The 19,069-nt window shown below is 48.4% G+C and overlaps 9 protein-coding genes across 17 annotated transcripts; 6 read left to right on the plus strand and 3 right to left on the minus strand.

Moving 5' to 3' along the window:
* The first annotated feature begins 1,558 nt into the window (after positions 1-1,558).
* Positions 1,559-4,165, plus strand: FOXG_20495 (uncharacterized protein). 3 transcript variants are annotated; one of them, XM_018400776.1, is made up of 2 exons: positions 1,559-3,554; positions 3,686-4,165. In XM_018400776.1, the coding sequence occupies exon 1, from the start codon at positions 2,451-2,453 to the stop codon at positions 2,832-2,834; it is 384 nt and encodes a 127-aa protein (XP_018249379.1). In that variant the 5' UTR covers positions 1,559-2,450; the 3' UTR covers positions 2,835-3,554; positions 3,686-4,165. The 3 variants fall into 3 exon arrangements, with proteins under 3 accessions (XP_018249379.1, XP_018249381.1, XP_018249380.1); XM_018400778.1 differs by having other exon boundaries at positions 3,854-4,165; XM_018400777.1 differs by having other exon boundaries at positions 1,559-2,094; positions 2,298-4,165.
* Positions 3,834-4,220, minus strand: FOXG_20496 (uncharacterized protein; the record flags this gene model as incomplete). Its single annotated transcript, XM_018400779.1, has 2 exons — positions 3,834-4,131; positions 4,183-4,220. The coding sequence occupies 2 exons, from the start codon at positions 4,218-4,220 to the stop codon at positions 3,834-3,836; spliced, it is 336 nt and encodes a 111-aa protein (XP_018249382.1).
* Positions 4,221-4,275: 55 nt separating this feature from the next.
* FOXG_11274 (uncharacterized protein) lies at positions 4,276-6,733 on the minus strand. 2 transcript variants are annotated; one of them, XM_018390842.1, is made up of 4 exons: positions 6,027-6,733; positions 5,685-5,977; positions 4,673-5,628; positions 4,276-4,444 (listed from the first exon to the last, which is right to left on the minus strand). In XM_018390842.1, exons 1-3 carry the CDS (start codon positions 6,150-6,152, stop codon positions 5,166-5,168), a joined length of 882 nt encoding a protein of 293 aa, XP_018249384.1. In that variant the 5' UTR covers positions 6,153-6,733; the 3' UTR covers positions 4,276-4,444; positions 4,673-5,165. The 2 variants fall into 2 exon arrangements, with proteins under 2 accessions (XP_018249384.1, XP_018249383.1); XM_018390841.1 differs by having other exon boundaries at positions 4,276-5,628.
* Positions 6,734-6,929: 196 nt separating this feature from the next.
* On the minus strand, positions 6,930-11,367 carry FOXG_11275 (uncharacterized protein). 3 transcript variants are annotated; one of them, XM_018390843.1, is made up of 3 exons: positions 10,383-11,367; positions 8,581-10,322; positions 6,930-8,530 (listed from the first exon to the last, which is right to left on the minus strand). In XM_018390843.1, exons 1-3 carry the CDS (start codon positions 10,675-10,677, stop codon positions 7,538-7,540), a joined length of 3,030 nt encoding a protein of 1,009 aa, XP_018249385.1. In that variant the 5' UTR covers positions 10,678-11,367; the 3' UTR covers positions 6,930-7,537. The 3 variants fall into 3 exon arrangements, with proteins under 3 accessions (XP_018249385.1, XP_018249387.1, XP_018249386.1); XM_018390845.1 differs by having other exon boundaries at positions 6,930-10,322; XM_018390844.1 differs by having other exon boundaries at positions 8,581-11,367.
* A 159-nt stretch (positions 11,368-11,526) lies between these two features.
* FOXG_11276 (phosphate system cyclin PHO80) lies at positions 11,527-15,069 on the plus strand. Of its 4 annotated transcripts, XM_018390849.1 has the most exons (5): positions 11,978-12,243; positions 12,303-12,312; positions 12,381-12,744; positions 12,793-14,145; positions 14,200-15,069. In XM_018390849.1, exons 4-5 carry the CDS (start codon positions 13,550-13,552, stop codon positions 14,648-14,650), a joined length of 1,047 nt encoding a protein of 348 aa, XP_018249391.1. In that variant the 5' UTR covers positions 11,978-12,243; positions 12,303-12,312; positions 12,381-12,744; positions 12,793-13,549; the 3' UTR covers positions 14,651-15,069. The 4 variants fall into 4 exon arrangements, with proteins under 4 accessions (XP_018249388.1, XP_018249390.1, XP_018249389.1 ...); XM_018390848.1 differs by having other exon boundaries at positions 11,852-12,243; positions 12,303-12,744; XM_018390847.1 differs by having other exon boundaries at positions 11,852-12,243; positions 12,303-14,145.
* A 44-nt stretch (positions 15,070-15,113) lies between these two features.
* Positions 15,114-15,866, plus strand: FOXG_11277 (uncharacterized protein). The gene is made up of 2 exons (XM_018390850.1): positions 15,114-15,691; positions 15,743-15,866. The coding sequence occupies exons 1-2, from the start codon at positions 15,180-15,182 to the stop codon at positions 15,801-15,803; spliced, it is 573 nt and encodes a 190-aa protein (XP_018249392.1). The 5' UTR covers positions 15,114-15,179; the 3' UTR covers positions 15,804-15,866.
* Positions 15,867-16,365: 499 nt separating this feature from the next.
* FOXG_20497 (uncharacterized protein) lies at positions 16,366-16,725 on the plus strand (the record flags this gene model as incomplete). The annotated part of the gene is made up of 1 exon (XM_018400780.1): positions 16,366-16,725. The coding sequence occupies one exon, from the start codon at positions 16,366-16,368 to the stop codon at positions 16,723-16,725; it is 360 nt and encodes a 119-aa protein (XP_018249393.1).
* A 280-nt stretch (positions 16,726-17,005) lies between these two features.
* FOXG_20498 (uncharacterized protein) lies at positions 17,006-17,338 on the plus strand (the record flags this gene model as incomplete). The annotated part of the gene is made up of 2 exons (XM_018400781.1): positions 17,006-17,231; positions 17,277-17,338. 2 exons carry the CDS (start codon positions 17,006-17,008, stop codon positions 17,336-17,338), a joined length of 288 nt encoding a protein of 95 aa, XP_018249394.1.
* A 346-nt stretch (positions 17,339-17,684) lies between these two features.
* Positions 17,685-18,932, plus strand: FOXG_11278 (uncharacterized protein). The gene is made up of 3 exons (XM_018390851.1): positions 17,685-18,008; positions 18,069-18,081; positions 18,139-18,932. The coding sequence occupies exons 1-3, from the start codon at positions 17,847-17,849 to the stop codon at positions 18,312-18,314; spliced, it is 351 nt and encodes a 116-aa protein (XP_018249395.1). The 5' UTR covers positions 17,685-17,846; the 3' UTR covers positions 18,315-18,932.
* Positions 18,933-19,069: the final 137 nt, after the last annotated feature.

Raw genomic sequence — 19,069 nt, forward strand, 5'->3', positions numbered from 1 at the left:
CGTGGCTTTGTAGACTTTAGTACGAGCTCCCGGGGACCTTATTCTGGGTAGACTCAGCTGAGACGATCAATCTCATCAGTGGCGTCTGTACAGTGCCAGCCTTGAATTCCCTGGCAGGCACAGAATACGACAACGACGGTTACAGTTACAATTTACTTGCGGCTTGGAAAGGGGCATGATGTGATGTGATGTGAGATTTCGGGTCGGAGCGTTTTTGTTCTACTGCAAATCTCTTTTTCACTTGCTTTGCCTGCTTCTGGTACTTCAGATTTGGCAGAGCAAAAGTGCAACTGTAGCGTTGCAGCCCGGGTTCGGCAACGGGAATACGTGCCCGTAAAGGTGAAGTGCTCCGGGCGACAACAGCACATTCGTCTGGGATTGGTTTTGCAGCCTCGGCCTATCACAGTTGCAGTTGCAGTTGCATTTGCATTCGACGGTGCAAGCGAAGCAGAAGCACGCAGTGGCATCGCCAAGGATAGATGTGACTGGTTATCCCACGCCCACCATCCCACGCTAAAGGAGCCAGATCCCAGCCCAACAAGCGGACCATTTCTGAAAGGATACGATATTTGACGAGGAGCAAGATGAATGACAGGAAAAGAAAAAAGAAAGTTCACGGCATAAAACCATGTTGCAAATCATTGTCAAGAGTGTATGCATATCTTGATCCCGATGCTGTATGTTACCGTGCTACCCTTTCCTTTATGCAAAGGAAGCTTCGGACAGACGGGAACCGAGATGTGATAAGTACATACATATCAATTTCAACGTGTGCCATGTCTCATTATACGATGCGGCGGGCGCAATAGTTCAACATTTGCTCTTCGTCTTCGAGACCTTTTTACACTTTCCCAGCAGAGTATCCTCTGTGATTCCGATTCCTATCATTGCTCTTTAAATATCATCTCGCTTATTTGACATGTCACTGCCGTTGTTGTCAACCTCTAAATTCGGGGTTGTTCATCTTTATTCTCCATCTCCTCACGTCATCTCAAGGAAAAACACATCCACCAACCTTGATCAATCTTTGCTTTTCTAGGCATAGTGCCTCAACCTTCTCCGCTCTCTTGCTTTAGCGCCAGGCTATACATGCGGGATGCAGGACCCGGTGCGCGGGAACCCTCATGGATCTCACGACGCTAGACCATTTGCGTCTCGAGGGTTACGGCTTGTCTCCTCTTTCCTCACTTGAATCTTGCCGTCCCGTACCGTGCTGCTCATCTCCCTTACATACTGTGTCGAGCACTAACACCGCCAGAACAATATCCATTAAACACTGGTCCAGAGTAAAGACCGCCAGCCATCAGCTCTATATCTCTGGCTGGTTTCAGATATAACTCTTCCGCAAAGACAGGCAACTTGCGTTGAAAATGTTTGTTTGTGCAATGCATATGCACATATGCACATACGCTGATGCAACTGATGCAACAGCAACACACTAACGTGGGTTATGCCAGGGATACCCACGACTAATCTCCAGCCACGCATCCTCTGTCTTTGACTGTCAGTGGCCAACTGTACGATGTGTATGCCCAACTCGACAATCCAAATGCTTGGTCCAGCATCTCTGGAATACGACCTCGTGCATCCATGTTTCAAGATTGGCTGCCAGTTGTAGCCCTTCAAATGCTGTGCACCACACCACTTTCTCTTGTGCCGAACATCAACTGTCAGCGGCAATGGAATACGTACTTCTAAATACACGTTGTTAACCGCCAACTAGGACTGGTTGTTTCAGTCGATTATTCCTCGGTTCACGCAATCCATCCATGTTCAGTTATGGATACTTGATCGTTTAATACAACCTCGAGGGTCGCATTGCCCGGACATGGGCTCCGGCAGAGTCATGTTGCCTACCATCCTTGACATCTCACAAGTCATGTCAACTCATCTCGGTACTTTATTCGAAACTGCCTAGCTTTCAAAAACATCAGACATTCGCAGGTAGCCACAATGCGCTGACCAACTGAATCACGGCATTCACTCCATCACGAAGTCTATCAGAACAAAGAAACCCAACTCCCTGGCCACGGCGCTGCGGGTACCATTTTCCTGCATTCCGGTCTCCTCCAGAAATTCACCGTGCGTAAAAAGGTTCTGTTGGTTCCAGGATTTTTCATGTTCAGTGTTGGTTTCGTTTCTGGGATTATATCTCTCGGGAGAGGTTTCATCCGGTATTGGACATGCCAGGTCCAGACAAACCAGATCAGATCATGTCCCTCTGTGCCGTTAAATTGCCACGCTCTCGATTCCCTCCCTGCATTAACCAAAACTAGGTAACAGCTAACGTCTTGCAGAAGGGGGCTTCTCGATTTACCTTGTCAGCGGGGAACGGGCCGGACGGGACGAATACAGCCTTGCAAGGTTGGTTGTGATTAATTGTCCATCATCACCAACAACACCACACATCACTTACACTTTCATATGAAAGTGTTTATTCTCAGCAAATAATGATGAATTACGGCCTTTCTTACTGTGTACTTACACTTACCACCATGTCTACAACGCCCGCAACGCTCAGCTCCTCCCAGGACCCCCAAGTCTCATCCACTGAAATTGTTTGTCTTGATCTGTCGTACGCCACCAACACAGTCATCTACCCCAGCCCTCTCAAATACCTTGATCACAGAATGAACGGAACACTGCATCAGGCTGGAAGCCCGGGACGTCATTGTCTTTGCTTTTTGAGTTGCAAATCTCTACTGAATTTCCACGCGTTTATCCGCCAAGCGGACGCAAGCCTCCAGACCATTCCCGCAGGGCATTCCAATAATATTAACTTTGAGACATCAGACCATTTCCCCCATCTCCCAGTCAAAAGGCCTGTATCTTGAAAAATAGGCTCTGAGGAAAATATGCTCCTGAGACAAGCCGTTTCAACTCAAATCCTCCCTTCAGTCGGGACTGATCATATCACAACTCACACCGTTGACGATACCCGCACAAGGCTCGGCTCCAGATGTCGAGGCTTAACTACATACTAAGCTTCAGTAGGCTATCCCTTCTCTCCCTGCACTGCCGATCTTGTTGGTCGTCGCCTCAGCATGGCGCGGCACGATACGACGCGGGCTTACCTCTCGATCGGATACTTTCCCTTCTATCTTCTTTGTCACTTAAGCCCAAAGCCAAGGCTCAATCACCAACTTGCAGATTCCAAACATGACCTTTGCTTTTTTGCTCGCTCTCGTCTATGGTAACCCATGGCAAGCCACAATCCAGTTTCTGTCTCACAGCCTGGACTCTGATTTACCCCTCTTCTTGGGAACACCAGCTTCTCGTATCACGGTAAACCTGTCTTGGTCCAATGTCTCTTATCGAGTTTCTTGCGTAAGGGAGCCAGAGGGGGAGGCAGCGTTTCCCCGCTGTTGGGCATCTGCAGCCGTTGGCATTACCAGCTCACAGGCCGGTCTTCTATGTGAGAAGTTTTGGCTTCGATGATATTGGACGCCACTTGCAGTACACCGGACATATCCTCCGGTTTGATTGACTGCCCTGCACATGCCACGAAGTCAATTGAGCCAGTGGCGCCTTTTCTTTTTCGGTATTCTTGTTGAGTGAGTGGTTCTGTCTACAAGCCTTTCAGTTACATCGATGTCTCGACAAGTGCCGAGGATGAGATACTGGTTTTGCGCATTATAGCCAAGCCAGTCAAACAAAGTCAACAACTCGGCTGAAACAGCCACAGTGCATCTCCTCACACGAATACACAATCCAATGCTCACATATCCGGAGTGCTATCCGCTGCATCTAGTATTGATATGTTGAAGAAGCCTTCAGTTGTTAGACAAGGTCGTGTAGATCAGCAAACATGCACCAACCCGCAAACTATCACGTCAACTCTGACGCTCTGCAGAGTCATGTCTAGTCTCGCTGTTCCACGTCGGTGGGCTATGGGGGACTCGTAGTTTGACAGGCATGGCATGTTGCACCGTGGTACGAAAGAATGGGCCGATGAGAGATGGCACAGTGAGTGAGTATCCGTCGAGTTGCTGGGAGACTTCTAGCTTGACAGGTGATACTGAGGTATACATGGTAACTGTCACTTCCATGGCAATCAACGGGTTTGCTTTCCTTCTGTGAAAGCCTTTAGTGTTCTTTAGCAGCTTCTTGCGCAGTAGATGCCAACCTCTTCTAATTCAAAGCAATGACGTCTAATTCCAAGTCCAAAGCCTCCAGGCTCACCCGTCTCTCCAGAATCTCACAGTAGTCACAGCCTCCATCTTAAATCCCTGGCAAATCCCTGGCAGTTAGACTTAGTACTCCCTGCCCACGTGGAGCTGGCATACCAGTTTCCTTTTTCCCGGGGCGTATGTATGTCTCAGAGCTGCGTGACTATCTCGTCCCTTGCGCAAGCCACAACATAAGAACGATGTAACGAAAACGCTAGGCATGAAGCTTTAAAGCTAATAGAGGTGCAGTAAATAAATGGCGTCTATTGTAGTTGCTGTCCAGGTTAGTGCCGGTTGATTGATGTGCTGTATACCGTATAGTAGTGGTTGAAGAAATAGTTGCTTGGCAACCGCAAGAGCGCGAAAGAGCGAAGTGGCTTGTCGTGGGGATAGAAGTGACGTTGATACCGCTTGGCAGGGATAGACTAGACTTGGCTTTATTGAAGGTGTAAAGGGGAAGATGCTTTGGCTGCATTGGAAGTTCCGGAGTGACATGTGCTCACCTCGTTGTGTTGATTTGGTTGGTTTAGGGTAGTTCCCAAATCGAAGGATCACGATTGATGAATGTCGCTATTGATGAGAACTAGTACATGGAACGCCTTCTATAGTGATTATGATAGCTTGGGTTGTGATAGTAATGAGTGTCTTTGTTTGGTTGTCTATTTCTGTAATAGAAACTCTATAGATAATCTCTTCAGATGATGACTTCCAGTTGTCAGTACGAGTATGAGAGAATGACGATATTAGCGGTGATTAGTTATTAAGTTATGCCAACAACATCAACAACCAAAGGGTATCCAACTCCCGTTCAACGAGGGTATCTCAAAAACAATCCGACTCGTATGATATCTCCACAATGTCTTCACCATTATTTCCTCCCATAACCATATTCTAAACGAGTGTCCTCATAGTCACGTTATTCATAAACGCACTCATCATTGCGTCCAACAAGCAGATGCTGGTGTTCTCAGTCAGTTCAGACATGGTTTACACGTCTTAGACAGCAGCCGTAGCAGTGGCGGGAACAGGTTGTTCAGCCGCAGGAGCAACAGGGGCTCGCTTCTCAGGGAAGACACCGTTGCCAGCATTGACACGACCATACTGCGTAAAGTGCAGGTTGAGCGCACCGTAGTCCCAACGCTTGGACAAGAACATGAAGGCAAAAGCGAGTCCGGGAATCAAAAGGACGTCGAGGATACCGAAGAAGATGAAGCTTCCAGTGACACCAACCACGTTACCGCCGTCAGAGATACCATAGGCGATGGGGTACAGCATCCAGAGGAGGTTCACCCAGCCTGCGAGCATGAGATAGTCCCGAGATAGGCCCAGACGAGCAGCGGATGTTCGGCCGGGATGGAGAGTCTGGAAGGCAAGCATGAGATAGGCGAATGTGCCGAAACCGAAGAATCCCCATTTGTACGAGGTTGTGGTGTATGCGGAGCAAAGGTATGAGATGATCCTGCTGTTGTTAGTATCAAACTACCAATGCGTTCACGACAGTGAGAAATGACTTACCAGATCCAGGCGAGGAAGATGTTAAACAGGATGGTAGCCCAGCTCACACCACTCATGAGTCCCAAAGCCAGAATAATAATAGGGAACGCAACAACCCAGTTGATATACTTGGCAAAGTAGATCTGATATGAAAGAGCACGGCCGAGGTTACGCTGTGTGGGAATAACAGAGTAGGCAATTCCAGAGGCGATGGAGAAGTAAGCGATTGCCCCGACGAAGAGGGCAATTGTGAAGAGGTAGTGGAAGATTCTCTCATTGTTGCGAGGCTTGAAGCTGAGAGCAAAGTAGGCGAGCTGATGTATGTTAGTGCCATGCGGTGATGTAAGAATAGGAGAGACATACGAAGCTGACGATGTAGATAGCTGTTACAGCCCAGAGCCAGTCTGAACCAGCATCAGAGAGACGAGCGTCACCCGATTGGGGATTGACGTCGAGAGCATCGTTTCGAGCAAAGATGACAGCAGGCATATTGAGTACAACCGACAATGAAGCCTTATAACTTTTGGCAAACTCTTGTACAATTGATCGGGAACTTGTATGCTTTTATATCTCCAGTGAAGAACGAAAAGCGAAATCCCAAAGCGAGAGGAGACACACTCTTATATAGAAGACACCCAAGATCTAATCACCCAGTGAACATCATCGATGCCTCACCACATTTCACCCAATCTGAGGAATCATTAATTCCACCTGGTCAAGTTTGCATCACCCGTTCAATCCCATTGGCCAGTGGGAAGAAGCAAAGCAACCCTCAGAGCGTTGCACTTCTTCTTTTTTTCTCTTGGGGAATGACGTGAAAGAGTCTCGTTGCGTATCGGGTACTTACATGTGCATGGATGGACGAGGCTCTGCTGGGGTATGTAAACATCCTTGGCGATGCTCAATATGACACGCTCGAACTGTCAGCCAAGCTTTTCACCTCTCGATGAGTTTAACTTGGCGATTAATTCAATATTGAATCATGAATCTGATGGAAAGATTTACTTTTGTCAGTTAGATTCTCAGTATCATTCTCAGTGAATCATCGTCACCAACAACAACGAGGTAACAGTGACAAACACCAGAAAAACATCATGTCATGCCACTATCATGTCAAGTCGTTTAATCCCGTCGCTTCCGAGTTGTCATGTGTTTCCATATACTAAACCCTACAGTCGATCCCTTTCCATGCCGTGGCCTCGACCCTGCAGAATCCAAAAGAAGACTCACAAGAAGGAGAGGTCACGCTTGAGGCCGGAGCATTTACACAGACAGGGTTGATTAATTGACGTCAAAGTGACTGCATGTCTACACAAGGTTATTTCAACATCTACCTTATTCTTGCAACACATCACGCGCCCAACATCTACTACGTATTCGCATATCTAGGCTCTTGGGTATCGAGATTCCTCCTTTTCAATGATGATGTTTCTCTTGTGGTGATAATGTACTGATACTCTTCATGAACCACCGTCATTCTCCCTTCACCGTGTCATTCCACGTTTCATTGCATGGCAACCCTCCGTCATGAACTTGATCCAGGCCATTCAGACACCCTTGTAGCATATCAGTCACGAGCAATACACCTTTGCTCCTCTTAGCTTCTTAGCCCCGGCAGATACAGCGTCTGCCGTTAATTCCATGATATCACCCGAGGAAACGTGACTCTATGCGACGGAAATTGTGACTGCGACTGCAAGCTTACCGCAATCCCCCCCCATCAAATATCATTATTCAACCACGCTAAGTCAAGAAGAAGCATAATATAGGTTACATCAATGGCCTTTGTGGTCTAGTATACAACACACCATTCCAATCAACGCCTTCCGACACCACCATGTTTTCTCCGCCATTACCTTGCCCTAAGACACACCTCAATATCCCGCCTGCTCTATCTGATACGCTGCTGTTTTTGCTCGCTCCCGCACATCCAAATCTCCATCTTGCTTTGTAAGAGCCTCCATTTTGGAGTAGAATCCAAGCTTTCGTAACTCGTGCGCCCTGATAGCACAAGCTTGAGCCTCACCATCGTCATCCTTATAAGTGAGGTTGATGATGAAGTGACATAGCGCTACCCGGACTTCTCGATCTTTGCTGCTGGCCTGCTGCGCCAGAAGTTTCAAAAGATCTGTTTGCGCGATGATCATCTGCTGATGTCGTGAGATGCTCGCCGCGATATGCGTTAGGATGTATATAACGGCCACAATGATCTTGCTCTGTGGGTGGAACATCCTGGGCTCTCGGCCACTCGTTACTCGACGGGAGAAAGGTCGATGCACCTTGGGTCGCAGTTTGGATGATAGTATCTCGAATAGCCGTTCGCTTCCGAATTCATGCAGCAAAAAGTCGATCATCTCCGTTGTCTCATTCGTTGTCTCTGGCGACAGACCACTTCGAGGCCTTCCAATCAGGTTCCGAATCATGTCCAGCCCTTGTTCCTGGATCGCTACATCGTCATTCCGTGCTCTCCGGACCGGGTTTAATTCGGATTCTCGCACCGCTGCGAGCTTGTCTTCAACTTGTCTCAGCCTTGAAGAGTCGGCGGCGTTGAGTTCTCGAAGCATTCCGTTTGATCCGTAAATCCACCGATGGGGCTCGTCTGATGGTTGCATATCCACATCGTCGTCCATATCCAGTCCCGACGCTTCCCGTTCCTTCGCCAGCTGCAAGGCCATGTCTTCCGTATCTTCGCAAACCAACTGCTGTAGCCAGTGAGATCCAAGCTCTGCAAGGCATGCTTTCTTCAGGTCGGGTCCAACGGCATCTACAAAGTGTTTGAGTGCCCACAATCCGTTCAAGCGAAGAGCCGGGTTCTGTGAGTGGGCGTGCTCGCAAAGAACAGTCACAACGCCATTCTCGGCAAGAAGCTGTGACAATTAGTTTCCGTACTCGCACTAAAATGGTTTCTCAAACATACCTCTCTCACTGGGCTGACCTCCAGGACCAGGTTGCAGATAGCCGCAGTAGCAGCGATCTGAACATTGACGTCTGGATGTTTCATGAAGCGGAAGACGGGCAGAGCAACTCCGTGGTCAACCAAGGATGTTCGTAGAATGCTGACTGATCTCGAAAGCATTCGAACAACATGGCATCCGGCAACGATCACGGAAGCAGGGTTGGCACCATATCCTGCCGTTTCTCCCTTTCTAGTAGTCTCAGCGCTTGGCTTTTCTGAGCCTCGCTCCTTTGCACTCTGCGGTCTTCTAGGATACTCTGAAAGGGACTCGACAACGTAGGAAACCACATCTTCAGCCACAAATGCCTTTCTGTAGTCTTCTTTACCCCCTGCGAGAGCTGCGATGGCCTTCAATGTGCTTTCACGCACTTTGAGTCGGTGAACCAGGAGCTCATTCTGACCTTCCTGACCAAGTTGAGCCACTGGGGAGTTGTTCTCAACCTCCATATCGACATCTGCATGAGGCGACCAGTAATGCGGCCGCGTACCTTCCTTTACAGGAGTGTAGGCGTGCTTGAGAAGCCGACTCAACACAGGCACGGCTTCACATTCGTAGGCTGCCTTCTGGAGGTACTCGCTGTCTGTAATCATGCGTGCCAAAACCACTGGTGCGCGCTCCAAAATAGTGCGTTTGACCGTATTGTCGACCTCATTCACATCCGAGACGTCTTTGTCGTTTTTAGCTATCATGCGGATGAGAAGGGGTACCACGAGAAGTCCCAGGCTCGCTTCTCTCAACCCTTTGCTTGCTACTCCACCTTTGATAAGTGCAGCAAGAATAGCAGAGGCAAGGAGGCGCTCATATTCACCTGAGCGCCTCACGAGCCGGACCAGCCAGGGAATAAAGGGGCTCTCAATCTCCTCTGTATCTTCAGGACTCGAGCCCGTGGTTTGAAATCGAGGCGAATCCCATATAGCAGACGAGCTGAACTTGCTCAGAGAAGATCGGCTAGATGATTGCGAATCTGAAGAGCCACCTGGTGGTACGGAGCCGTAGGGGGATGTAGATTGGTTTCGGGGTAAGTTGATCGGAAGCATATACTCCATCGCAGTCACTGGATGCTGACGCGTGCTGTTAGGGCCTGTTTGCTCGATGTCTGGGTTTCCTGCAGGCTCAAATTTGATCGGTGGGAAGACAGCAAGAATAGAAGGAGAGTTTGCCAGTCTATTTGCCCGATATTTTGAATCTCCCAGAATAGCACCGATAGCCTCAAGTATCGAATCCAATCTTAATGTTTGGGGTGCCGGCTCGGGGAAAGCTTCAAAGAGCCCATCGTTCTTTGCCGAAGCGTCAGCTCCTGGAACAACCTCTCCACGAAGGACCGCAACGCTTGCTAAACGGGTCGCTAACGCATCTAATACTCCGGATGTTGCCAAAGCTTGTTGATGGCGCTCTTCACGGCAAAGTCGAGATATCAAGCCTGCTGCGAGCGAAACTTGAGATTGTAGGAGGATATTCGTAGAAGTGATAGAAAGCATTGCCCCAAACGAATCGAGATATTGGACAGAGAACACGGTATCCGCTAGAGATTCGACATCGATGGGCGAAGATGGCGCCGCCAGGGTAGAAGCATCAGCTATGTCAGTCAATGCCTTGAGGGCCGCGACGACGAGTTGCGGTGCGTTGGTGAACGGCGATACGTTGGCCATGAGGGAGGGAATTGCGCGTGCCGCATGGAGGGGCGCAAGGAAAGCAGGTCCTCCTAATCATGTCCATCAGTAACTATAACCAGGCGATGTCGAGCAGTTTGTTGAGAGCATACCGTTCGCAAAGCTCGCCACCAGTTGAAGCGCCTGTAACCTCACATTCTCATCTTCCGATAACGGCCTCTGTAGTAAAGGATATCGAGAGTCCTTCCCATTTGGCTTCGCTGGTGACCTGGCCGAGGCCAATGTTCTGACAATTGGTTCAAGAACACCCAAGCCAATCCATTGCTCTTTTCTTTGTACATGGCCGATAATTTCATTCTTGAGAGCTCGTAAGGCGTCAGTTTGCTCGGGCAATGTTCTAGCGTTTCGCAACTGAGCCAGAATCGGGTGGCTTTGCGCTCGAGCCATGATGACGGGTTTTTGTATTAAAACGAGATCGGCTGAGGAATTCGGAGTCGCAAAAGAACGGCGCCGAAAAGGGATTTTATATGTAGCTGGACGGAATTACGTAGCTGTGGCTGCTATTCAATGGGGGGAACCTAGAAACCGAGGACACTGAGTGATGTTGACGCCTTCACATCCAATGAAACAACATGCGATAATAACTCCTGGGACTTGTTTGAGAAGAGAAGAATCGGGGAACAAGTGATTAAGGTTGGTCGATGACGATACGATAAGTGAGGAAATTGGGTTTCGAGGCTACTGAAATTCAAATCGTCAACCGTTAAGGAACAGCGAGTTGCTATCAAAGCCAGTCCGGGGAAACATGGCGTCGTAGATCACGTCAAGCAAGGCGGACTCCGAAAGATGGCACGTGCTTCTATCTTATCGCAGTGATAAAGAAATTGATCGAATAGCACTGTGGCTTGAGCAGCCACAGAGCTGGTCGTGAGCCACTTGGTGTTGAGCCTGGTATAAGACATGATGTTGAAGCTATCATGAGTCCTCTTCTAGCTTGTCTGATTTGGTTTTTCCTTTAAACTCATAGGTTTCAGCCGAGTTTATAAGGCTTTGTGTAACTGGATTGCATTTTTAAGAAACGTGGAGCTCGGTTTCTGTCTATTTTACTGCTTGAGAAACGTGGGACAATTTGACCTGATCAAGACTTAGCTTGGGAGGGCTTGAGCAGTCAATTACCTTTACCATACTGATGTTTATGCAGTGAAGTGAATTGTAACCGTTAATTAAATAAGAGCCTCAAAGAAGTAAAATATTTCGAGCTCAAGTGCCATCTTTTCTGACTACAGAGTTTAAAGGGCGATGTTCTCATCCATTTGTACCACATCAATCTACCACTTTGGCATGATAGCCGCTGGTTTCACAACCACTGTTTGAACCGCAGAATAAATAATAGATAGCCATGGAGCTATCGTTATCGAGAACTTTAGCAAGGCCTTTCCTTGGTGGATTCGAAAGGCATCAATACTGGCGATGCACTATGAGGACCTCTGATCGCCTGGATCATAGTTTCACATACCAATAAATTCAATTCAGCATCGAGTCGAATTGAATAAGAAACGAAATGACATTTACGAGATGCCATGCGCGAATATAGGTTTATCTTCCATATTGTCTCATCATAAAAGAAGTGTCTTGATAGTCGACCGTGTTCGTAATGACTCAATCAATTTCTGTTAATTTTATGACAGGTATCAAACCCACAACGGAGGCGCCTCGGAGACGACACTATAAAACCTTCCTCTTTCATCTCAGCTAGCCGCGTTAACATCTTAGACCGACTGTTTCATAGCAACGATATCGCAACGTCTCCGCACACTCAATCTATCCTTCACCGAGCTCCAATTTTGGAATGATCCGCTCGCGGCATTTGAGCGATGATCTGGGTTATGGTGATATGCTCCAACCTCTGACAGCTTGTCGTTCCGTCCACGTTGTGGTTTGAGTGGCTCACGAACGTCGAAATACAGGACCAGGCTGTACGAGACTCTTTCTGGGGAATGAGGTGCATCTGGGGTAACGTAAACCTCCTTTGTCTAAGCAGGGACCTTTAAGGTGTCTAACTAGTGGTCTAGTGCTTTAGCGGTATATCCTCATTATGTGCCGTGTGTTGCTATTGTGCTGATCATGCCATGCCATGGCTGAGTGCACAGTCCCGGAACTTGATATTGCTTTGAGAAGAGGTCAATGATCAATCACAAGAGCACTCTGCCTACAGTCATGATACTTGCCTTTAGCTGGATCCGGTTTACTCAAACACACACTGACGCCATTGTTACACCAGGAAGGATTCGCCGTGGTCAAGAGATACATGCAAATTCTATCTAACCAATCACCCAATTAGTGGCTGGCGTTGGTTCAGGCCTCTTCTCTCGCTTGAGACCCCTGGAGAGGGGGAATCATCAAGCTTTGAGAAAAGATTCACCCATCTCGGGCCTGGACCTAATTGAAAGATTTGCTGTTCAGTTTGCCATCCGACCCGAGTCATTCTGCCAAGGTCTGCCAAGGCCTCGTCCAGTGAGCAGATGAGCCAGCTAGGCCGTTGAGCCAGTGACTAACAACCAGGCCTCCACTGGAGAGAAATTCTGCAGGGCAGCCGACCTGAGAGAGTGAGAGCGCGGTCCGGTCTCCATCCAGAGCAAAGTTGTACAGTTGCTTAAAAAAGTCTACGTGCTGTAACATCCGCTACCCATATCTTGACCTGTGGACCCCCCGGCCCCGGGCTTGTCCGGTTGATTTATTACCCACTCACCTCACTTTCACCTACCAATGCTAGGCTTGCTAGCCCACCTTCGTCATCCCAAACTCTTTGTGCACATGTCGTACCGTATCTGACAAACAGCAGCCACTCTCTCAAATACCATACCACCCTCTAGTTACCGTGCCATACCATACCATCCATACCACCTTGAACAGCCCAGGCCACTTTAGGATCTCTGCTAACTCTCTAGCTTGGTATCCTTCGGTGAGCGTTCTTGTCCATAGCGCAGTTCCTGACACTGCAGATTGCGCCAGTGTCGCGCCCACATGGATGGAATCGATCAAACGCCATGATCTAATTCGCGATTCCACTAACCCCATACCTGACTTATCTACCGTATTGAGTTCAACCTCCAACTTCAACTCCTTCGTTGCCATTTTTCAATCTTGAAAGACCCTTGTCTTGCTTTACCGACATTCAACATCGCATCCTTTCAGCCCTACCAAAAACGCAACGCAACCCAAACTAAGCCAATCGCACACTACTAATTCAACTGCACCAAAACCCCTCGATCCTTCAACCGTCCCGACGAACCGACAGCTCGACGATGCGCCGCAAATCATGCTGAAGACGTCTCCAGCCTTGTCCGCCTCCGCCAATGCCTCGCCTACCGCTTTTCGATATGCGACGTCGTCCCCTCAGCACTCCTCAAAGCCTTCGCCAGCTCTCCGGCGACGGCCTTCTACCCGCTCCGACACTCCATCGTCCGCCGACGCTATGAAGTCTTCTCCAATACAGCGTCCGAGACAGTATGTCGCGAATGACTCTGGTATACATGGCTCACCCGAAGTCCAACGACCGCCGTCATCAATTTCTCAAAAAGCTTCTGCGCATCCTGCACATTCACCTGCCCCCTCACGCCCTTCTCAGGATCAGACTGTGCAGCAAGGCCAAGCACTAAGCGGGGTGTCACCAACTAAACGTCGAAGCTCTCCCACTCCGACCAACCCAGATGCCGTTGCTGCTACGAACTCTTCACCACAGACGAGTAAACGTGCAAAACCTGCTACGCCGCCACCAAAAGTATTACCAGATCGTTATGAGCTCTGTGCTATAGAGGATATGGTAGAGTTGGTTGCGCATATGTTGGCAGAGTTGATCGCTACGAATGACGCCATCCGAATTTCGAATGGCGGATTGACACGCTTTCACTCAAGGTAGATTGCGGCTCTGCTCATTCGGATTAAATGGATTTAGCTAACATGATACAGAACCGCACCTGGAATTTCGGTTCGAGATTACCTCCACCGTTTGGCTAGACATGCGACCCTAACACCGCCGCTTCTCCTGGCCATGGTTTACTATATTGATCGGCTATGCGCCATGTACCAAGAATTCACCATCAATACGTTGACTGTGCATCGATTTTTAATCACTGCAGCTACAGTCGCTGCCAAAGGGTTATCAGACTCTTTCTGGAACAACACCACTTATGCTAGGGTCGGTGGCGTTCGGGTAGCAGAACTCAAATTACTAGAGTTGGAATTTCTCTACCGAGTCGATTGGAAAATTGTTCCAAACCCTGAAGTCCTTGTGGCATACTACAAGGGTTTAGTGGAACGAACCCCTGGCTATGTTTTAGAATCGGATGGTTCAGACGACGAAGACGAAGATGAGGATGATGACGCCGAAGATGGAGAGAATGAGCCTTTGGACAATTAGACTTGACACCAATTGGTTCTTTATTTGGCATTGAGGCCAACAATCCCTCCCATTTCTAGGACTACCCTACCAAGCTGGCTGCGCGGCCAGGAAACTCGTCATTCACGGAGCCATGACGAGAGGAAAAGAGTTGATTCTGCATAGCACTGCATTTACAGGCGTTGGGGATAAGGGCGGTTTTATTCCGATTATATTGAAACGGTACACGGATGGGAAGGGAATGCAAGGCTTGTATTATGTTAAACTTTTTGTATGAGAGCGTTAAGACTCAACTATGAGCATTCACTGCAATCTGCATTTCATGATTAAAAACTTCCTGATCGAACCGATCAGAACTTTGCCTGTTTTGCCTTATATCGATTACCTTAGTGTAGATGCCCGTTGTTTATTGAAAATCAATTAGCCGACAATCTACCGCCTCATACTGAAACTAGGTACCCATGTGTCGTTTCCAAGCTCCAGAGCTGCCATACTCGCCATCCATCAACTACATCACCAATCAAAGTCGAATCATAGCCCACTGCTCGCAATGAGGATCACAACCTTCCTATCAACCATCTGTGCCGCTGTACTCGTTGCAGCTGAGCAGCGCACTGCTCAAGTTTATGTCCAACCTATTCTATCCTCACCCTCGAAACCTCAAATCTTAGCTGAAGTCGCCTACGACGCCGCCTCACTCGTCTCCACCGAGATCGTCTCCTACGAGGCCCCTGAGCTGCCCGAGACTGCATCCCTCGTCCGCGTTGGCATCTACGACCCCAAGTCTTCGCGCTGGATTGCTGGTACAACTGCTGCCTCAACGGAGAACTTTGACCGCGGTTACGCGCCTACGATATTACTCTCTGTAGATGAGAGCGGCGATGTGCGCAGTGTGGCGCTTAAGGGAGTGAGAGTCGATGCTGGCCAGACAAGAGATTTTGGACCCAAGGCTGTTGTTATCGCGGAGAAGAAGGGGGCTCAGCCTGAGTTGAACAAGCCGGTTGTGCTGTCACCAAATGGTAGAAAGGCAGCTGAGGAGGAACCCAAGTCTCTTTTGCAAAAGTGAGTATTGTTGAATCGAAATGAGAGAGTTAAATGCTAACATTTGAATAGGTATTGGTGGCTTATTGCTATCGTGGTTGTCATGTCGATGGCTGGTGGAAACGAGAAATAGACTTACATGTGCAAACTAACGACTCTAATCAATCATTTTATGCCAATCGTATTCCTTAAACCATCGTGACTTATATTATTGGCGACTCAGGCATTTGGGTCTGTGAGTTGCGCGTGTGTCTGCGCCTACAGGAAAGTGATCATCTTGGCCATGAGGTTGAGGATGATCCAGAAACGGGGTTCGTTTTCCGTGTAAAGAGTGTCAAGCCCAACCATATCTATGGGTCTCCTCATTCCTTTACAAGCAGTGCTCATTTCATGATAGCATTGTAAAATTGTCAGGTAAGAAAGACCAAGGTGCTACTCTCCCAAACACCCCTTTGTGCAAGGATGAGCTATTCATGTACAAAACGTATTGGAAAAGAGTTGCGTCAAACTCAACGTCCTTCCAAAAGTTCGAATTCCTCATGCGTGGACGTCACAGAGAACTAATTCAGCATGTTTGGCAACACATCGAACTTCCGGCGTATGGATAGCAGCTTGGCTTGGAAGACGAGCGTTATGAAACCAAGAAGATAAACCACACAGCTGTCAGGGACACCATCTCAAAGCTCTTCCCCATCATGAGCGGCTTCAACGAGGAGTATTCTTTGACCTTGGAATTCACTATTCAGCCTCCAAGCGACTCACATTATTGGTATTCGCACCTCACTTTGGTGGAAATGAAAACCAAGAAATCGATTATGTCAACTCGTTTATGCCACGAGGGCTATCAAGGTTGCGTAGCAACTTCAGCCCTGAAGAACCAGAGTACTGGGGATATCTACCTTAGGAAGATTGTTTGCAATGTTGAACACGACATTCCGGCAACTGGTAGTCCCGGAGGTGCCTGCGGTCAAGAAGTTCATCCTGCGCCGTCAATCCCGCCGTCAATTTCGCCCCTGGACACTGAAGGCATTGCTGGCGAAGCTTCCTCAACTTGAGAGTTTCGTATGGGAACCATCACGCCTTCATTGGGGGAACTACCATCCCATACCTCATGGTAAGCAGAGTTGGTCAAGGACAAAAGGCTACGAAACTTACGGCGAAGGTGCTGCAGCTGTATTATCGCCATTTAGCTGGCGTCTAATAGAGTTTGTATCTTCTTTCGGTACTGGATTACCACCGAAGCTCAAGGACTTACTTTTTTTTTTTTTCGAAGACTGCAACGTCGCATTTGCCTATGGTGCTGGCCGGCCATACCCCCCCGATCATATTTGTCTCATGGCAGATCCTGGAGTTGCCGCAGCACTCGCACGCGGAAGTTTCGGACTTACACGGCTTCATGTCCCATACATGATCGATGCCTGGGACTTCTTCAAGGCCTACCAGAAAGGTTGTGCATGGCAGCACTTAGAATCGATAAGTCTGACTTCCGCCTTGCTTGCTCCCTATTCGAGCAACGATAAGATCAGTGAACTTCTATGCACGGCTAGCGAGGTTGCCCTTAGTATGCCGAAGCTGCAGTCGTTTGCATTATAGAATGGACAAAAAGGCATCGCAGCAGGCTTCTTCTACCGCAAGACAGACGCGTCTATGATATGGCAGAGCACTTAGAAGATGTACATCCAGCCTCGTGTTATAGAGGCATGGGAACGAGCTCTTAAGGACACTCTCATCTATCAATGAGTCAGAAAACTTCTAATATAAATTAGGATGCTATAATAAACTGATCTAAAGGCTTACAAAGATATACTAAACTTACCTAAGTCTTTTCATCATATAGAAAAGAGGTCCTAAGTTTTCTTGCCTCCCCTTGCCCATCAACCTTGAAGCCAGTATTGATGATTGATATGTTCCCCAGCGGATCACGTGAGAGACTTGGCATAATTAGAGCTACTATTCTATATCGGGCTAGATCCATCAGCTCATCCTCCACTGGTTGCCATGGATATTAAGGGAACAAGATCTGGGTCGCACTTGCAGCTCAGCACCCGCATCTCGCGCCGCATTTCAACCTTTGCATACATCCACTTCGTTCACCTCTTTTTGCATTCACACCGCTGCCAAACAACATCGCACTTTTCACTCCTTGATTTTTCATAAAAGTAATACCACCGCAACGATGGCCGACAACAACGCTACTCTTCCCCAGGATCCTTCCCAGGCCCAGGGCGCTACCTTTGCCGAGGAGAAGGGAAAGGGAAAGGCTCCTGCTGAGCAGATGACTGAGGACACTGCTATGGATGAGGATGACGAGGATGATAGCGATGATGATGATGAGGAGGTATGTGCTTCCACCCTCCGATACTTGCTTCTCGACAATTGCTAACATTGTTTTTATTAGGTCCCCGAAGCTGGTAATTACACGCACCTGCAGCACTTAGACCGTGAATCAAGCTAACCCACGCGCGCAGATGAGGAAGATGGCTTGGAGGAGATTGACCCCAGCAACATTGTCGAGGGCCGCCGTACTCGAGGTGCCCAAATTGACTTCGCCAAGGCCGCCGAGCAACACCCTGCCGACGACGAGGATGAGGAAGACGATGAGGACTTCCAGCCCCCCAACGAGGACACCAAGATGTCTGACTAAATGCACGTTATGACCTCATCTGACGGATATTTTACTGAGGGGACAGTACGATGTTATGAATTTTGGAACTGAGCAAAAATAAAAGGGCGCGGGCGTGGATGATTATACCTGTTTACCCAGTCTCTGGGCTTGGGGATCTAGGCGGCACAGAGTCGTGGATAGCATCAGCCATCTTTAGCATTCAACTGCTTTGCATATGTACTGTACGCGTACAGTTGCATGCATCTAAGAGCAATACGAAATGACATTAATGCAGTCAAAAACTGAATGCAAGATCGATATTGTGATGCTTGTCACGCGCTTATTTGAGGAATTATAGCTGTGCTGAAGCTCTGCCTGCTCCAAGCTCATGTGCCATGTTTGACTCACTTGTGCCTACCATCTAATGTGAAATCATCATACTCGTCATTGTATACGTAATTAAGTGCCTATCTCAACAACAAATCAATTTAATCTTGACTTGTCCTCAAGTCGAAATTCAACATCGAGCTCCAGACCATGACACGGGATTGGACAGCCCATCGGTACGTATCCTCCGTCCTCCCCAATCCAATGAGCCAGACCGCTGTCATCAGCTAAGAGAACACCTAAGAAAAACAACCAGGGTATCGTAGGGGGGAGGACCCAAGATTCGCGAACCCCTCGATAATTTTTTAAATCTTCATCTCCTTCATACACAGACCCCTTCTCGGTTTTGTCTCCCCGGCTATCTGGTCTCGACAGAATAGTCATGGCGCAACGGTATGACACTCCTT

The sequence above is a fragment of the Fusarium oxysporum genome, chromosome 1 (assembly GCF_000149955.1).
Source record: "Fusarium oxysporum f. sp. lycopersici 4287 chromosome 1, whole genome shotgun sequence".
NCBI classification, from domain to species: Eukaryota; Fungi; Ascomycota; class Sordariomycetes; order Hypocreales; family Nectriaceae; genus Fusarium; species Fusarium oxysporum.

Bases quoted from the DNA above. Each gene is read 5' to 3' on its own strand.
- FOXG_20495 (XM_018400776.1), top strand. From the start codon at position 2,451: ATGATGAATTACGGCCTTTCTTACTGTGTACTTACACTTACCACCATG.
- FOXG_11274 (XM_018390842.1), bottom strand. From the start codon at position 6,152: ATGCCTGCTGTCATCTTTGCTCGAAACGATGCTCTCGACGTCAATCCC. The intron at 5,978-6,026 runs GTATGTCTCTCC...AACATACATCAG, and splicing joins CTATCTACATCGTCAGCTTC to CTCGCCTACTTTGCTCTCAG. The intron at 5,629-5,684 runs GTAAGTCATTTC...TAACAACAGCAG, and splicing joins ATCTTCCTCGCCTGGATCTG to GATCATCTCATACCTTTGCT.
- FOXG_11275 (XM_018390843.1), bottom strand. From the start codon at position 10,677: ATGGCTCGAGCGCAAAGCCACCCGATTCTGGCTCAGTTGCGAAACGCT. The intron at 10,323-10,382 runs GTATGCTCTCAA...GGACATGATTAG, and splicing joins GGTGGCGAGCTTTGCGAACG to GAGGACCTGCTTTCCTTGCG. The intron at 8,531-8,580 runs GTATGTTTGAGA...TAATTGTCACAG, and splicing joins AGGTCAGCCCAGTGAGAGAG to CTTCTTGCCGAGAATGGCGT.
- FOXG_11276 (XM_018390846.1), top strand. From the start codon at position 13,550: ATGCTGAAGACGTCTCCAGCCTTGTCCGCCTCCGCCAATGCCTCGCCT. The intron at 14,146-14,199 runs GTAGATTGCGGC...AACATGATACAG, and splicing joins TTGACACGCTTTCACTCAAG to AACCGCACCTGGAATTTCGG.
- FOXG_11277 (XM_018390850.1), top strand. From the start codon at position 15,180: ATGAGGATCACAACCTTCCTATCAACCATCTGTGCCGCTGTACTCGTT. The intron at 15,692-15,742 runs GTGAGTATTGTT...ACATTTGAATAG, and splicing joins CCCAAGTCTCTTTTGCAAAA to GTATTGGTGGCTTATTGCTA.
- FOXG_11278 (XM_018390851.1), top strand. From the start codon at position 17,847: ATGGCCGACAACAACGCTACTCTTCCCCAGGATCCTTCCCAGGCCCAG.